The sequence below is a fragment of the Myodes glareolus genome, chromosome 14, assembly GCF_982192425.1.
Source record: "Myodes glareolus chromosome 14, mMyoGla1.1, whole genome shotgun sequence".
In the NCBI taxonomy this organism is placed as follows: Eukaryota; Metazoa; Chordata; class Mammalia; order Rodentia; family Cricetidae; genus Myodes; species Myodes glareolus.
Genome location: NC_142039.1, coordinates 32,577,422 through 32,595,828, shown reverse-complemented (window position 1 = coordinate 32,595,828; position 18,407 = coordinate 32,577,422). Strand labels below are relative to the sequence as shown.

At 42.8% G+C, this 18,407-nt stretch overlaps 1 protein-coding gene and 1 long non-coding RNA gene across 3 annotated transcripts in view; one reads left to right on the top strand and one right to left on the bottom strand.

Annotated features, from left to right (window-relative positions):
• Positions 1 to 13,020, bottom strand: part of B3galnt2 (beta-1,3-N-acetylgalactosaminyltransferase 2) — a 36,578-nt gene extending 23,558 nt beyond the window's left edge. The window contains exons 1-2 of one of the 2 annotated variants that reach the window (XM_085699243.2): positions 12,724 to 13,020; positions 4,080 to 4,227 (exon numbers count right to left, since the gene is read on the bottom strand). In XM_085699243.2, coding sequence (XP_085555369.1) covers positions 4,080 to 4,227; positions 12,724 to 12,838 — 263 coding nt within the window. In that variant the 5' untranslated portion in view covers positions 12,839 to 13,020. The remainder of the gene's footprint in view (positions 1 to 4,079; positions 4,228 to 12,723) is intronic. The other variant, XM_085699242.2, reaches the window with a different exon arrangement.
• A 266-nt stretch (positions 13,021 to 13,286) lies between these two features.
• Positions 13,287 to 17,617, top strand: LOC146891977 (uncharacterized). The gene is made up of 2 exons (XR_015005080.2): positions 13,287 to 14,037; positions 14,669 to 17,617. It is a non-coding gene; the product is annotated as an uncharacterized LOC146891977 (long non-coding RNA).
• The last annotated feature ends 790 nt before the right edge of the window (positions 17,618 to 18,407 follow it).

Genomic DNA, 18,407 nt, shown 5'->3' with positions numbered 1-18,407 from the left:
TTACAGAGAGTCATTCAATAACCATTTACAGAGGACACTCCAGTCTGTGGGCCCCTGAGCTCAAACACATGCCCAGCACTCTGACTGGGGACTTCACAGCTCTCCACGTCAGACAGTCGGCCCTTACTGATATACCTGTTCCTCTCACATCCTCTGATGAGATCACTGCTCAGGAGTCACACTCCTTGGCAGTCCTGGTCTGAGCAGGTCCTGCTGACCTCTTACAGCCACAGGCCTTTCCTCCTTCCCCCACCCCTTACAGTCTTCTCCCTCTCTCCTTCTTTCCTAGGCATTCCCCTGCTCTAACACTTTCAACAGCCCCCAGGTTACATATGACTGACGTTTCTCAAGCACCCCAGGCTATTTTAAAAAAAAGACTTTTTTTTTCTTTGCCAGGTAGTGGTAGTGGATGTCTTTAACCCCAGCACTCGGGAGGCAGAGGCAGGTGGATCTCTGAGTTTGTGAGTTTGAGGCCAACCTGGTCTATAAGAGTTAGTTCCAGGACAGCTAGGACAGAGAAACCGTGTTGGGGGGGGGGGGTGAGACTGAATTTTATCACATTCTGTCTGTATGTGCGTGTGTGTGCACGCACGCACATGCGCACACTTGGCACCTGTGCAGCCTGAGTGTGCCTACAGCAGTCAGGAGTTGATTTCCTGGAGCTGGAATTCCAGGTAGTTGCAAGGCACCTGATAAAGGTGCAGGGATCAGAACTCAGGTTCCTCTGGAAGAACAGCATTCCTAACTGCTGAGCCAGCTCTCTAGTCCCATTCCAGGCTATTTTACAGGTATTTCCATTGTATCCTACACTGCACTACTACACCTAGTTCTATGTCCAAGGCCCCTAGACTCCAGCTCTACTGCACCTCTGTGTTTTAACACACATGGTGCATGACCTTAGAACAATAAATGCATTAAAGTGACAAATTACAGTCTATCACAGAGGCTTAGAGCCAAACACGGTGCTCATAAATAAAGCTGAGTGTGACTTCTTTAGTAAAACACAGCTATCAAAGAGTGCTATAACCACAGAATGCATCATCTCTTTCTACTGGCCAGCTGGGCGGAACACCTAGGTAGACAATTAGCATTTGTAATAAAGATACATACAGACATGAGTAATATGGTAACTAAATTACATACACTCACCATTTTTTTTTTAGCTATCTTAAATAACCTTACTAAATCCATATAACTATTATGCCCTAGAAAGTTATTTTTGGGCTTCAATCTGTTCTTATGTAGACAATCCATTATCTTCAGAAAAACAAACACAAGCTTACTACATTTAAATAACTGCTACAAAAGCAAATGAATTACTGCTATAAATTATACTGATTATTTTTAGTTCTGAGGTCTTCATTGTTGAGTACCTCACTCATGGACAGGATAGGTTGTAGATACTGAAATTCTATCAGTACAGAAAACAAAAAACAAACAGCCTACTTCCTAGTGGGGAAGTGTATAACTTAAAAGTGTATCACACATGCTAGCTGGTAATGTGTGGAATAATAAAGTCGAGCAAGAGAAGATGGGAGAAAAGAAGCAGAGTGCTATTTAATCTGAAACTCTGTGCTAAGGTAACATCTACCAGAGCCCTGAAGGAAGGCTACTATGAAGACATTCAGTGAAAAGGTGGTCTAAGAGAGGGCAAGGCCTCTAAAGAGGAAGCTTGAATAGTGAACCTTGGGAGGAGAGGTATGGGGAATGGGAAAGACGACATCATACGTTTTTCTCACATGCAGAATCTAGGTAGGTGTGTGTGTGTGTGTGTGTGTGTGTGTGTGAAGTGCGACACGAAAGCAAAAGGATGGAATCATAGGAAGGATGAGAGGGTGAGGGTAAGTATGAAGGAAAGTACAATGACAAACTTGTTATAATAATAAAGATCAACATTATTTTGTATGCATTAAAAAAAATCAATCCTGGAGCATGAGGAAACACAGTAAATTGACTTACATAGGAGAAGGTGATGTAGACAAGGTCAATGACTACCATAATTTGGGATTTTTATTTTATTATATTTATTTATTTAGAGACAAGTGTCATGTAGCCAAGATTAGCATCAAACTCAGTATACAGCTGAGGATGACCTTAACCTCCTATTTATGCCTGATAGGACTTTATTCTGAGAAAGAAAAGACAACAGAAACAGGCAGGAACACACATGTGCATGCGTACACACACACACACACACCCAAGTATCAATGGAGATTATGAATAGAGAATTAACAAAATTGGACAATTAACTAATTGGAGGATCATTCTGGTCTGGCAGCTATATGAAAAATATAATGTGGACTAGGACTAAGACAAAGCAAGCAATCCATATAGGGGACTTCTACAACAATCCAAGTGACAGGAAAAGGTGGAATACAGGTAAGGAAGGCAGGGGCAAAGGGTGTGAGAAGTCTGACATACGAGCTTGGTTGGCATGGGAAGTGAAGGCAAGGGAAACCAACATAACACCATGATTTTGGTCTGAGCAGTTGGTGGCACATTCTTACTGGGCATGACAGTCAAGACTGCTGGAAGCCAAGCTCTGCAGGATCTGAGGCCTTTCCTTGCTAGGTACAGGATTTATTATTGTGGTCATGTACTAAAGAAAACCTACCAGGAAGAGGAATGGAAGCTGCCATGAGGAAGATAGGAAATCTATACATGTTCACTGTCGGTGACAAGAAAATCACCAACTGCAATTTACCTCAACAGCCAACCAAGAAAGTGACGGTTTACTACAACCCCAAGAGAACTTTTCTGCTACAGCTCCGTGTCTTCCCATCCTAGGTAGCTCAGCCTCATGCCTTTCCCTTCAGCTTTTCACTGCAGTCTTAAGAGATGTTCACACTTAGCACATGACTGGATAGCCAGGGTAAGGCCACAGAGCCACCTCCAGAACTCAAATTCCGGTAGTCTTTCCTGTCATGCCCAACGAGAACTTGTTATCAGCCGCTCAGACCAAAATCATAGTTTATGTTGGTTTTTCTTGCTTTCACTTTCCACGCTAACCATTCATGCCCAACCATTCCTGAATACCAGCTGGGCCAACTACAATGAGCAGGAGAGGCAGTGCATAGCCCAGTTCTGGGAGGGTGGGTAGGAGAGACTGTGATGGCATGTCATGCACACCATCATACCATTAAAATACTACACGACTGAAAATGTGAGGCTATTGAAAATAATCTAGGATGCCAACCCGAAAACATACTCTTTCAAGTGCCTTCTGGTCATTACTCCCCAAAGGGCCATGTTTCTAACTCAGTGTCTCCTTTCAAAAAAAGATTTATTTTACATGTATGAATTGGGAAATATTATTTTAAGGTGTGTTACTTTTGTGTATGCTGTGGAACATTGGTTTAATGATGTAAAGATGTGTTGCTTTTGTTTACGTTGCATTTGTTTAACTCTGTGAAGCTGTGATTCTTTGCCTGGTTGAAACACCTGATGGTCTAATAAAGAGCTGAATGCCAACAGCAGGGCAGGGGCAGGGCTGGCAGAGAATAAACAGGAGGAGAAATGAGGACAAGGAGCAGCATAGCAAGAGAACAAGGATGCTAGAGGCGGACCGGCCAGCCACCCAGCCAGTCACAGAGTAAGAGTGTAAGTAAGATAATGCAGAAGTAAAAAAGGAAAAGCCCAGATGCAAAAGGTGGTGGGGATAATGTAAGAAAAGCTGGCAAGAAACCAGCCAAGCTAAGGCTGGGCATTCATAACTAAAAATAAGCCTCCTTGTGTGATTTATTTGGGAGCTGGGTGGTTGGGCCCCCACAAAAGCCAAAAGAGTAAAACATCCCTCAACATGTATGAGTGTTTTCTCTACATGTATGTCTGAGAACCACACGTGTGCAGAGCCCACATAGACCAGAAATGAAATTAGATCCTCTGGAACTAGAGTTACAGATAGGTGTGAGTCACCATGGAGGTGCTGGGAATTGAACCTGGCTTCCCAGAAAGACAGCCAGTGCTCTTAACCACCAAGTCATCTCTTCAGTCCCAATATTTGACTTTTAAAACCAAGGGTTTTTTGTTTGTTTGTTTTCAGTTCTTGAAACAGACAAAGAGTAATTCAGAAAACCTACCGCTGACTTAAAGTAGGATGCTGCAACAAATGCTTCAGCCAGGTGTTTCTTATCACATTTCGAAGTTCATGGTTATTTCGAGCTGATAACACACCAACTACCACATCATAGTGACTAAATTTCCACTGAGGAAATAAGGCTGATTGACCTATAAATAAGCAACACATTGCAAGTCAGTCACAACATCTCAACTACAATAAACTCAGCATATATCATAAAAAGTTTATTACACATAAAACATGATTTTGCTTATAAAACATACAGATAAATAAAAATAAAATTTAAAATTTCATTTTAAATTAAAAAAACCCAAAACTCAGCATCCAGAAATATTTACAACATACTGGCATATAGGCTTTTGGTATCTCGTATGCATGTATCTATACATCTATGCTAGCAAAACAAAGACATTTGTTATAAGAATCATCTGTGAAAACCAATATGGCATAAACAACATATAGTAGGCAGTAAGAGAGTCAACTAGGTCAGTTAGAATCCTGGATCCTTCACATATTTACTATGAAAATTTTTGTTGTTGTTTGTGGTGGTTTGAAAGAAAACAGCAACCAAAGGGAGGAGCACAATTACATGCGTTTTGGCTGGAGTAGGTCTGGCCTTCTTGGAGGAAGTATGCCACTGTGGAGGTGGGTTTTGAGGTCTCATATATGCTCAAGATACTGCCAAGTTCTCAGACCACTTTCTGTTGCCTGAAAGATGTAGGACTCTCAGCTACTTCTTCAGCACCATGTCCCATCATGAGGATAACAGACTGAACCTTTGAACTGTAAGCCGCCCCAATTAAATGTTTTCCTTTATATATGAGTGACCCTGTTCATGGTGTCTCTTCACAGCAATAAAAACCCTAGGACATTGTTGTGTTTTGAGACAGGGTTCTAACATGTAATCCAGACTGGCATCAACTCCTACATAGGTAAAAACTGGTTCTAAATGTCCAATTCCATTACTTTTGCTGCCCCAGTACGGGGATAACAGGCATAAACAACCATACCCAGCTGAGTGTAAGTTATATAACTTCTCGAGTGTCAGTTTTTCATAAACATAAAATAACTACAGTGTTTCTCAAAAAATATATAAAAATTAAGTGAGACAATGTGTGTAAAGGTCCTAGTTTAGGGCCAGTAGTATTTAAATAATAGTTATTAAGTTTGGGGATTAAGTCAAGGACCTCCATGTTAGACATTATCACTACACACTCTCTCTCTCTCTCTCTTTCTCTCTCTCTCTCTCTCTCTCTCTCTCTCTCTCTCTCTCTCTCAAGTCAGCTAAAACTTCTATAACAAACCAAATTTCTAAGGAATGAAGCAGCAAAAGCAACATTTTTAGTAAAAAAAAAAAAAAGCAAAAGTCCTTTAACAAATTATGTACATAGCTCACTTTTTACTGTTATAAGATCTAACGGGCAGGATTCTATTTTAATTGAAAGATTCATCCTTAGAAATACAACAGAAGAGAGGCTATGTCTTTCTTTTTATTGCTAGTTTTTAAGCTTAAGAGCCACAAGCTTATACAGAGCTCTAAAAAGAATTTCATTTCACCTGTCTCCAGTGATGGAAACTGGTTCAAATGTTTTTAAAAATAAATTACTGAGGGTCAGGGATCTTCACTATATTGATTGCAATGTTTTTATATGCTGTAGGCACTAGATAGATGCAACAGAAACATGTTGATGCCTTTTCAAAAAGACTAATTAAAATAATTAGGGGGCAGATTCTTTTATGACAAATATGAAAGATATTGCACTATAACAATTTTAATACTGTTAAGAATTTTTCATATACCTAACCCTATTTTCTACAAAATAGATTATAGGACATATATTTGTAAAAAGGCATTTCAATTCTACAGAGATATTTGGCTAGGTGGTGGTAGTGCACACCTTTGATCCCAGCACTAGGGAGGCAGAGGCAGGCAGATTTCTGTGGCCTGGAGGCCAGCCTGGTCTACAGAGCTATTTCCAGGACAGCCAGGGCTACACAAAGAAAGCCTGGCTCAAACCAGTCCCCCAAAAAGAGAGATTTCTATTTCTCTATTACCAATCGTGTACCAAAATAAGTTCTATAAATATAGAATTTATCTTCAATATAAACCTGCATGCTTACGAATTAAACTTACCTGTAGTCCTTGAATACTGGTATCACTATAGTAAGTACTACATAAAAGCTATCTTCTTCTTCTTCTGATGTGTTGGGTACCTTGGGCATGCTATACCAGCACTCTATTACTGACCTACATCCCAGCCCTAGAGTATGATTTAATGCTTACCACCATGACACATCCCCAGTCCTACAATGATTTAATGCTCACCACCAGACATGTAGGTACTCACTGAGCAAATGAGAAGACAATAAAGAGAATTCAGTACCTCACTCTAAATATAAAATTTTTAAAAATTCACAGATCAGAAACACTTTTTTCCTCAGATATTTAATAATATATCAAAAGCTATGCCTAGTTATAGAAGTAACTGTAAATGAGTCGAATTCAGAATATAACTGAAACGCTTGTACAAAATTGCCAATGCTATTGATAGTAAGTGTACTATAGTGATAGAATGGAGGTGATGCACTACCCACCCACTCCTGACAATGGTCCCACAGCTAAAATGAGGCACTACCTCAGTTAAGCAATTTGCCTCCCATGTGCCTCCGTTTCCTAGTCAAGAGACAAACTGACAGAAAAAGTCTTTTCTTTTTGTTTGAGACAAGGTCATGTGTTGGTCAGAAACTGACCTTGACTCCTGATTCACCTACCACCTCCTCTCAAATGCCAGGATTACATGCATGTAACATCACAGCTAGCTAGAATTTTTAAATGTTTTACTGCCTCTGTTTTTAAAGTGTCTTTCTAAAAGATTAAAAATCTGAAAAAGGGCAAAAGTCCCATTTAACCCGTGCTTCATTAAACTGACATCAGAAAAATAAGGTTTCTACACAAAAACAGAATTTCAGAATAATTCAAATATTCCTGAGTGCCAAATAGTACCTTGTTTCTGGTGTCTAGTCAAAGGAGATCATTTAGAAATAGGGTACATAGCACATAATTTAACCTCTGCCTCAAATGGTTTTCATGAACTTTTCTCAAACCTATCCCTTTATGGGCACTCAATTTAGCTTCTGCTTAGACTGTAAGTCTTTACGGAGACTAGTTCCTTTGTGATCATGATCTAATTCAGATCCTCATGCTTGTTGTAAGACAAGCATTTTATAGCAATTTTACCAAAACCAATCTACAGATTCAAAGCAATATCCATTAAAATCCCAGCAAAAATTTTCACAGACCTCGAAAGAACGGTACTCAACTTTATATAGGAAACAAAAAATCCAGGATAGTCAAAACAATCCTGTACAACAAAAGAACTTCTGGAGGCATCGCAATCCCAGACTTCAAACTCTGCTATAGAGCTACAGTACTGAAAACAGCCTAGTATTGGCATAAAACTATACAGGAGGACCAATGGGAATTGAACTGAAGACCCAGATATCAATCCAGACGCCTATGAACACCTGATTTTTGACAAAGAAGCTAAAAATATAAAATCGAAAAAAGGAAGCATATTCAACAAATGGTGCTGGCATAACTGAATATCAACATGTACAAGAATGCAAATAGACCCACATCTATCGCCATGCACAAAACTCAAGTCCAAGCCAGGTGGTGGTGGTGCACATAAAAACTAACCACACTGAACCTGGGAAGTATACTTGAATGCATTGGCACAGAGACCACTTCCTAAATATAACCCCAGCACCACAGACACTGAGAGCAACAATTAATAAATGGGACCTCCTGGAAATGAAAAGTTCTGTAAAGCAAAGGACATGATCAACAAGACAAAACGGCAGCCTACAGATTGGGGAAAGATCTTCACCAACCCCACATTGGACAGAGGACTAGTGTCCAAAATATACAAAGAACTCAAGAAATCTGACATCAAAAGAATAATCCAATTAAAAAAAAAATTGAGTACAGACCTAAACAGAGAACTCTCAACAGAGGAATCTAAAATGGCTGAAAGACACTTAAGAAAATGCTCAATATCTTTAGCCATCAGAGAAATGCAAATCAAAACAACTCTGAGATTCCATCTTATACCTGTGAGAATGGCCAAGATCAAAAACACTGGTAACAGCCTAATGGAGGAGGGTTATCTGTCTATTATGTTATTTTCATTGGCCAATAAAGAGACTGCCTTGGCCCCTTGATAGGACAGAAAATTAGGTAGGCGGAGTAAACAGAACAGAATGCTGGGAAGAGGGCAATGGGGCAGAAGTCATGGAGCCAGCCACCAGGTCAGACATGCTGAATCTTTTCCGGTAAGCCACCACATCGTGGTGCTACACAGATTATTAGAAATGGGCTAATATCAAGATATGAGAGTTAGTCAGTAACTAACTCTCTAGAGACAATGGGCCAGGCAGTGCTTAAATGAATACAATTTGTGTGCTGTTATTTCTGGGACTAAGCTAGCCGTGCGGGAGCCGGGTGAGGCGAAAAGCAGGCCTGCCTGCAGCCCCTCACTACAACAGCCTATGTTGGAAAGGATGTGGGGTAAGGGGAACACTCCTCCATTGCTGGTGGTAGTGAAAACTTGTACAGCCGCTTTGGAAATCGGCATGGCAATTTCTCAGAAAATTAGGAAACAATCTACCTCAAGACCCAGCAATATTGCTGTTGGCCAAATACCCAAAAGACACTCAATCGTATCACAAGGACACGTGCTCAACTATGTTTATAGGAGCATTATTTGTAATAACCAGAACCTGGAAACAATCTGGATGCCCCTCAACTGAAGAATGGATAAAGAAAATGTGGTATAATTACACAATGAAGTACTACACAGTGGGAAAAAATAATGACATCTTGAAATTTGCAGACAAATGGATGAATCTAGAAAAAAAACATACTGAGTGAGGTAACCTAAACCCAGAAAGACAAATATAGTATGTACTCACTCATAAGTGGCTTTTAGACATAGAGTAAAGAAAAAACAGCCTACAGGCCACAACCCCAGAGAATCTAGATAACAAAGAGAGACATATATGGATCTACATAGGAAGGTGAAAAAAGACAGGATCTCCTGAGTGAATTGGAAGTGTAGGGGTCACAGGATAGGGTAGAAGGGGAGTGGAGAAAAACGTATAGCTCAATAAAAACAATAAAAAAGGAAAGCATTTATTTTACCAACTGAGCTAGATTCCCAACTCCATAGTTTTCCTTTTTTAAATTAACATGATTGAGTGCTCAGCTTGTAAAAATATATCAGCCTGCACTGTCACATGCCTGAAAGGAATGTGTATGAAACATCAAAAACATTTTCAAAATACAGTTTTCAAAATAGATATTATATTGAAAATAATCTAGAAATACAGATCATGTTTCTCTCCTTTCATTTAAAAGTAATTTCAACTTTTCCTCCACAGAACTTGTTTCCCTTTATGAAAGAAATATACTTAAATTATAAGGTCCTCGTGGCATGTAAACAGATGATACAGGTAGAAAATTAGTATCTTCTCAGTTTTATTCTCTTGATTCGCTCATTCAAACTGAACACTTCTTATGTCTACTGTGCTAATTGGCACAGGCCCACAGGGAACAAGATCTCCACAATGACAGAAATAGCTCACAACCCCAAGCAAGTGCACCAAGAGCAATGACTATTTTTATTAATACGTAATCTATCCCGAGAGTCTGGCAACCTGCTAAACTTTGCAACGACCGTGGACATTAAAGTCTTAAGGGACGTTGACCTCGAAACTGATAAATAAGCCTAAAAAGTCATAAAACAAACAAAAGAAAACCCTCATGTGTTTGCTCTTGGACACCATCCATCACAATCAGGCAGAAACCTTGAAAATAAGGAAAGCAAAAGAGCCCATCACAGATCTGTTGATGAAATAGTCACTGCAAAACTAGTGTGCTCTTGCAGCTTCAACGAAGCACACGGGCATAGGCTGTAGCCACCTCCCTATTACCAATACTCTCCAAAAATCCTGGAGTGTTTACAAGTGACTGGGCACTGTTCTGAGTGTTTTGCTGAACAAATCTTTACAGATCACCAGTTTATAGAGATGGAAACAGAAACCCTGAGATACAGCATAGAGGGATCATTTTGGAAGAACCAGCCCTAGGCAAAAAGTGGGGCATCAAGCTCAATTTGTCTTTGAACTGCTTGCCCTGTCTGTCTCCAAACATGCAGGAACCAGGTATCCAGCCCTACACCTAGCTCTCCAAGTATGTACTTGGTGATAAGCTCCTCTTCTTTCCAAGTCTGGCTTCCTTCTTTCCAGGTATCTTACAAAGACTTTTCTCGGTCCCATCTTTCTACATTAACCACTGCGTAATTCTTGTAAGGCAATGTCCAAAACCAGTACACAGAGGTCAAGTCACAGTTCATATCCCCCTGGTCCAAAGCCTGTATTTCTCTTTGCTCTTTGTGCCTCTGGTGTGCCATATTGCATAAGAGGCCTCCTCACCAGTGTTGTTTAAAGCCCCTACATGGAAAAGTTGCTAATCTTAGTACTAACATGACTCATTCGCTTCCCTCAGGTCCTTGCTCAGCTGCCACCTCTTCACAGTGGTCTTCCTTGATCTATCTGTTTACTCTTTTAGAGAAAACTTCATTTTTCCTTCAGCATACTCACCATCCCGTAACATTTACATTTACAGTCTTACTGTCTTCCCTTTCAAACGGTTAATATCTGGAGAGCAGGCTCTTTACTCTGATTATTTGCTAATTCCAACCTACAAGAGGAGATGGCCCAGTAGCTATCTGCTGAAAGAACTGTTAGCCAAAAGGGATTTTCTAATACTCAGAAAAAGTAAAGTTCCCTTTCAAAAAATGATTGGGCTTTCAAACAGTTCATCAGGTCAAAGGACTTGCCCCAAGTCTGATGTTCTGAGTTTGATTCCCAGAACCCACATGGTGGAAGAAAAGAACTGATCTCAAATTATCCTTCGACTTCTACGAGAGCTCTGTGGCATATCAATGTACACACAGACACAAATAAATTTTAGAAATTACTAGTGTGGCTTAATGGAACTACAGAGGAGCAGAAAAGAGAGCAAGTAAAGTCTAAAATGCTAATTCAAGAGGAAGATACTTAGTAAAGTCTCAGGTTTTAGGCTTACTGTATGGGATCAAAACATAAACATGCCCAAATGTTTTAAATATTTCAACAGAAAAATAGGAAAAAAAAAAAACCTGTGATACGTCTGCGTTTGTTTCTGAAGTGCCAAGGGAGGAGAGTGGGAAAGGAAACTGTCTTTACAGTCAATTGTTACCTGACAGAGCTCCAGTATCAACACAAAATTAATTTTTACAACTAGAATGACCCTATATGACCCAGAGGGTTCCTACAGTTTGCTTCCTTAATCTAGTTTAATCTAAACGGATAAACTCTAAAGCATTAAACATCAAACATTAAACGGATAGGAAAAAAATCTTTTTCAAACACCAAAATTTCTTGCAGGCTTACTAAAATATAAGCTCAAAGGCAAAGTTTATTATGTTGAGCCCCAAAGACTGCTAATGTTAGGGTTATATATATTCTACGTTGGCTCTCCAAGCGGATTCCAGCAACTCACTCATGTATTTAAAAGAAAAAGAAGCCCATAAAACACAACCCCAACAGATGTTTAGATTGCAAAGTATTTTGTATGCATGACACTTTTCTTATCTAATTTGTAAAAGTCCCACCTGTTTAGCAAGCTAAATACTCATAGAATGGTGTATTTTCACTATACCACTTAAGTGGTTCTTTTCAGTCACACAAATGACCTTTCCAAAAGCTGGGGGTTCATCTAACAGGAAAAGCAATCATTACTAAAATAACTCCAGTGTAATCTGGTAACAGCTGGAGGAGAGTCTTGAGGACTGCTAAATACGTTATTAGAGAAATCAGCCCTGTGCTGACTGGGAAGGCCTGTTTTTAAATTTTCTGAAAAGAAAACAGCTGTTTGGATATGAAATGGAAAGCTAAATCCTAACGTAGTTTTAAAAAAAACTAAAACAAGCATTACCCTATCTTTAAAATAGCCATCTAAGTCGTCTTCTATAGGCTCTCTGGGAAAAACTTGAGTAAGACACACAAGAGACCCTAAGGTAGTGTTCAGGGTGATGGGACAACGCTGAGCGAATGAGAACAAAGCTTTCATTCCCACGAGGGAAGAAGTTTGGGAACAAATGGACTCGAGAGTTAAAGAATCCGGTACTCCTCGGCTCCTTTATAAGGAAGCTACCCAAGCAGAACCGCAGGGACTACTCCACTCACAGCTGCGCCCTAGTTCACGTCTAGATGTGTTTCACCGGCTCACCTCACGATCAGAGAACGCAAAGTGCAGCCAGTCCCTCCTCACTGCAAAGTGAGTCCTGATGTGCATAGCCAGCACCGGCACGCTCGCCGACCCCCTAGGAAAGAAGCCCCCCAAGTTGTGACCAAGGCCCCTCGGGCACGGCGTGGGCCGCTGAACACACGCTGAGAAGGACCGCACAGTCGAGTTCGCCCGACGCGGATGAAAAGACCCGTTTGTTCAGCCTGTCCCGGGACGTCCGCACCCGCCCGGTGCCCCTCCGGCCATTCCCGCGGCCTCCCACGAGCGCGGCCGCCGAGCCCCGGCACCTCACCTGCCGCACCGGGCCCGGAGGCGCGGGGGGGCGGCGGGGAGCGCAGCCAGAGGTGCCAGAGGTGCAGCGCGGCCCCGAGCACGCACGGGCACAGCAGCACCAGCCAGTTTCGCATTGGCCGCCCCCGCCCGCACCACCTCGCGCCCCCGCCGCGCGCCGCTCTCTCCCGCGTCCCGGCCGAGAGTGAGGGGACCTAAGAGCACCGAGCGTCACCAGCAGGGCTCGCGCCCGCGCTCCAGCCCGCGCCCGCACCCGCGGCCGCACTCGGCGCTGTGTCCCCGGCTCGCGCCTCAGGTCCGGACCGCAAACGGCAGTGGCTCCGAGGCCGGAGCCCCGCCCCCGCGCGCGCGGCCTTCCCACCCGTTCCGCCCTCCTCGCTCTCGCCCCGCCCTCTAGTCCGCGTCCCCGCACCGCCCGTCTACCGGATGGCTGGGAGATGTAGTCCCGCGCTGAGCCCAGGCGGGAGGCGTGCCTGACATTCCAGGCCCTAGAAACTACATTTCCCGTGGTGCTACGCGCGCTCAGTTGCAGGGCGCTGGCGGAGGCGGAGCGCGCCGAGAGCACGCGCGGCTCTCCCCGGGCCGCTGTCCCTTGGAGGCACACGGAACATGCGCGGCCGTCTTCGTGCTAGTGCTCCCCAGTGGTCGAGGCGGGCACTGCGCTTACGGAACGCGCACGTCTCTGCGGGAGTTGCTGTCCGACCGGCTCAGCTGTGGGCAGCGCTGCAGGCCGCGTGGCCTCGAGGAGCAGTTGCCCAACCAGGGCAGGTTTGCATGGCGCCTGAGCGCTGATCGAAATAGGGGTACGCTCCCGCGACCTACCTCCTTAAGAGGACGGCGGGGACTTCCTGGCTGCCCTCCAGTTAGCCACACTGGGTGAGGAGGACAGGAAGCCCCAGGCCTCGCTATGGAAAGCGAGGGCGGAGGAGAACCCCGGACATGGAGGCGGCTGCCGCCCCTGGCCTTTGGCGTCCGCACTCTCCTCACGAGGATAACTGTCGAAAGGACGGGAATAAGAGTTGCGGCTACCGGGTGACTTTGAAAAGTTCCCACAAGTTGAGGAAGCCTAAGATACGACGACCAAATATGTGAGGGTTTCCAGAAGATCCACCTCCTGCCGGCGTTAGGAAAAGGGCGTACTTAATTGGAACCACTTCTGGCTCAGCCCCACAGTGCCACTGAGCGGCGATTTCGTCTCCGAAAGACAATTGCGCCGTCGTCGCCTCCCGCCCCCCTTAGTTGATTGAAAGTTAGCAGCCAAGGATGACCTTGAACTGTTGATCCTGCGGTCTTCACCTTGATTCACACAGCACAGGTGGTTTTTATGCAGTGCTTTGGGATGGAACCCAGGGTTTATTACTCCATTTTAGGCAAGCACTCTACCAAAGAGCTACACCCTTAGTCCCCCACTTTGTTAAGATTGACTTTTGTTTTGAGTTTTGTTTGATTTTCATTTTTGTGAGTTTACCGAGCCAGGGAGGCCTATCCTGTCTCCTGGAGCTGGAGTTTCATGTGGTTGTGAGCCGTGTGATTTGGATACTGGAAACTGAAGTCGAGTCTTCTGAAAGAGCAGCAAGAGCTCTTGACCACTGAGCCATCTCTTCAACCCCTTAGATTGCTTTTTCTTTGGGTATTTTTGCAATGCTTTTGGCTTTTTAATTTGAAATTTTTATTTGGTTTAGTTATTATGTAAAAACTGTTCTGTTGTATGAACTTAATAAAATAAAAACCTTAACTTACACAGTCAAATTTTGTTTCTGCTAAAAGAAATTTGTTTTAGCTGGGAATGAAGCTCAGGCAGTCTTGGGGGTTGATGCCCAACACTGAACTTATGTATTTGTTATCCATTACAAATCAGGGGAGGGGACTTATGTATTTGTTATTAATTACAAATCAGGAATAGTTAAAACAATAGTAATCATTTATTATGGCAAACTTTACCACAGGTCAGGAATTTGGGCATGAAGTTCTGGTTCACGTTCTCGAAGTTGAAGCAAGTTGTCAACTGGGTCTGCAGTCATCTGAAGGCTTGATGGTGCCTGAAGTACATTCTACATTGCTTACACAGATGCAGACACTTTCATGAAGACACATTCTGTCACTTCTGGGTTAGTAAATTGGTCACACAGACTCTGTACAGTGATGAATCCTGGTAAGCAGAATATTCAGATATTCACTGCAGAGTGACTATCACTATGCCCAAATCCGTGAACTCACCCAAAAGCCAACAAGGAGACCGAGTCCCGTATGTAAAAGTAAGTTATTTTATGCAAGTTTACAAACTCGGTCTCTCTGCATGTCCAACGTATTGGAATAAATGGAGAGCCCCAAGCTCAGTTAGGGTTGGGTTTTTATAGTAGAAAAGGTGGGGATGAGGGGTTTCTGAGGTTCAAGACCCCTGATTGGCTGACATTTGTCTAGGGGTGTCCTGGTGAGTGTGTGCTGGCAGGTGATCCTATCTAGTGGTTGGAACGTTCGGAATTTCCTTTGGATGGTCTGTTTTCCGGTGTTGCTCAGGTAATCTTAGTTTATGGTCTTGCCTGCAACCAGGTATTGCTTCAGGGTAAGCTACTGAGACTCAGGCCTCCATTAAACTTAATTGATGGCTAAGTCCTACTCTGGCAGGTGATAATGGTTGGTAGTAAAGAACTCCCTTTGGGTGATCTGTTCATATTTAGCTTATCCCGGCTGGCTCCTACACTACCAGGAGGCAAAGACTGTTGGGAACGTCTCAGACACTGACAAAGAGCAAGAGTGAACAGTGCTGGCTCAGCACTCTGGGGTAACTTTAAGACCCCTACGTACAAGAGCTCTGAAGACAGGAAAGTACATGTTTTTCCTTTTTAAAGGAAACAATTAAAAGGTGAAGCATATGGCTGTTTGGCAGATGTCACTAACTTCTTTACCCTCCTTTCCCAGATATGTGTACACAATGCAATAGGGAAGAATAAGTTCTACAAACTTGTATTGAGATTCATTTTTTAATTATGTGGGGGGGGGGCGCATGTCCACAAGTAGAAGTGCCTTTGGAGGCCAGAAGAAGGCATCTGATTCCCTTGGGTGAAATATAGGTGGTGGTAAGCTGCCGTGTGGGTGCTGGGACCTGAACTCAGGTCCTCTGCAAGAGCAGGACAGACTCCTAACCACTGAGCCATTTCTCCAACCCCTCTAAAAATTACTTGGTAGAAATTTCTCTGTTTAAAAACTATAATGGGGGCTAGAGAGATGGCTCAGTGATTAAAAGCACTTTTTTTTTCTTGCAGGGGACCCAAGTTTAGTTTCCCGCACCACGTGGCAGCTCACAGCCAGCTTAACAGTAGTTCTAGGGGATCTGATGCCCTCTATGACCTCTGACGGCACCAGGCAGACATGTGGCAGACACTCATACATGCAAGCAAAATACTCATGCCCATAAAATACATTTTTAATGAGTTGGGGTTCTTCATTAAAAACTATGATAACTTACTTTCTATATTTCTATATGCTAGAGAAGTTGCCATGTAAGTAATAATTGGTTGTCAGTAAGGGTGTATATACATATATATGTCCTTAAGAAAAGTAGCAATGGCCTTCTGATATCCGTGAGTTTTCATTTTGTGAATAAAAGATTAGGTCTAGACAAATGTCTGTAATAGCATTGAGGAAGTCGAGGCAGGAAGAGTCATGAATTCAAGCTCAGTCTCAAAAAACAAGAAAAAGAGCTTCCAAAGAGGAATTCTTATTTTGGCAAATCTATTCATTATATGTGTGTGTGTGTGTGTGTGTGTGTGTGTGTGTGTGTGTGTGTGTTTACTGAGCACTTATTATGTGACAGGTACTTCAAAAGGTATTTTCTATACACAAATGACTGAAACAGAGCTTTATCAGATGATATTGGTGAAGGGCAGACTATAAACATAATCAACAAACTTGGCCAGCATATTAGAAGACCTTCAGTGGTGTGTGTGTATGTGTATAAAAGATAAAGCCAAGTAAGGAAATTGTGTGCAGAATGGTAATTTGCACCATTACCAAGTAAGGTAATAGGGCAGAATGCACACTATACAATAGTATTTAAACAACTTGGTTATAATGAACACTGTAGCTAGGCACCAAAATCATCCTAATGTAGCTGAAGAAATAGTTTTAAAAATCTAATGAGCATATAACCAATCTGTACTGTCAAGGTGTTCATTGTTTCATGACATGAACAAGTTAATGGGGGATTAGATTTATGTAGATGCAAGCTAGGATGCTTGGTTGTCTGACTGCCATTGACCAGTATCTAGGAAAGGACTGCCCAGGGTGCTGTGGCAACACAAAGCAACAGATATTTAATTTAGCCCTAGACGCCCAAAAGAAGGCTACCCCCAGGGGAGAAGACAGTAGAGTACGGAAATCCAAAAGCGTAATTAACTTAACAAGGGCAGGAAGTAATGTTCAAGGACACTCTTAAGTAAAAAATAAAACAACAAAATCCCAAGATGTCTGCTAGGGAGATTTAAACAGCTTAGGACAACCTTAATACAAACAGAATAGGCAGATGCCAGATCACATACTATGCTAAGGATTCTACACTTTTTAACAGGTGTATTTTTGTTTTTATACGAATGTGTTGTGGTTTGAATAAAAATGGCTCCCCTAGGTCCATAAAGAGTGGCACTGTTGGAAGGTGTGGCCTTGCTAGAGTAGGTGTGACTTTGTTGGAGGAAGTGTGTCATTAGGGTCTGAGGTCTAAGTTGCTGGAATCTGGCCAGTGTGTCACAGTCACTTCCTGCTGCCTGTGGATTAAGATATAGAACTCTCAGCTGCCTCTGCAGCGCCATCTGCCTTCATGCTGCCATGCTTCCCACCATGACAATAATGGACTAAACTTTTGTACCTGTAAGCCAGCCCCAAATAAATGTTTTCCTGTATGAGAGTTGTTATGGTCATGATGTCTCTTCACAGCAATAAAACCTTAACTATGACAGTATGTATGTTTCTGTGTGAAGGTATGTGTGTGGGGGGGTGCCTGTCTGCAGGCCAGAGGAGGATGCTGGATCCCCTGGAGCTGCATTTACAGGTAGTTGTGGTAGTTGTGAACTACCTGAAATGCGTGCAGGAACTGAATTCATGTCGTTTGTAAGAACAGTAAGACAAGACATCTCGCCAGGCCCAGGAATCTACATTTTACCTTAAGGTCTGTGATAGAATAGTGTCTTTCTCATGTTTTGCACGATGGTACAAACCTATAATCCCAGCACTTAGCTGGAGACAGGAAAGGAAATTCCTCTTGCTATGTGTTTGAGGATTACGAATGCACAACTCCATGTCAGATGCCAGCCACTTACCCAGGATGTTGCCCTACCTTCCCATCCAGCATCCCCACCCTTACTATTTCTAGGCCATGGCACCTTCTGCTTTGACTCCACCAGGGGATTCTGTCCCTCCCTTTGTCCTCCCAGTTGCAGCTAAGACATGGCTCCCGAGTTTAGCAGACTATGTAGAATTTAGCCTAATAAGGTACAGAAAAGAAAATTTAAACTGGTTAGCAAGACAAAATTGTTCCTAGGATCTACCTGCTGTTTCTTTGCTGGTGCTAACTACTTCTGTCTGTGGGTTCCTAAATCCTTTACCCCCACTTCCAAAGGCCTGCGCATTCCTTCCACAGGAGAGTCCTTCCTACTGATTTCTAGGCAGTTTACCTGCTATCATTTCCAGTTC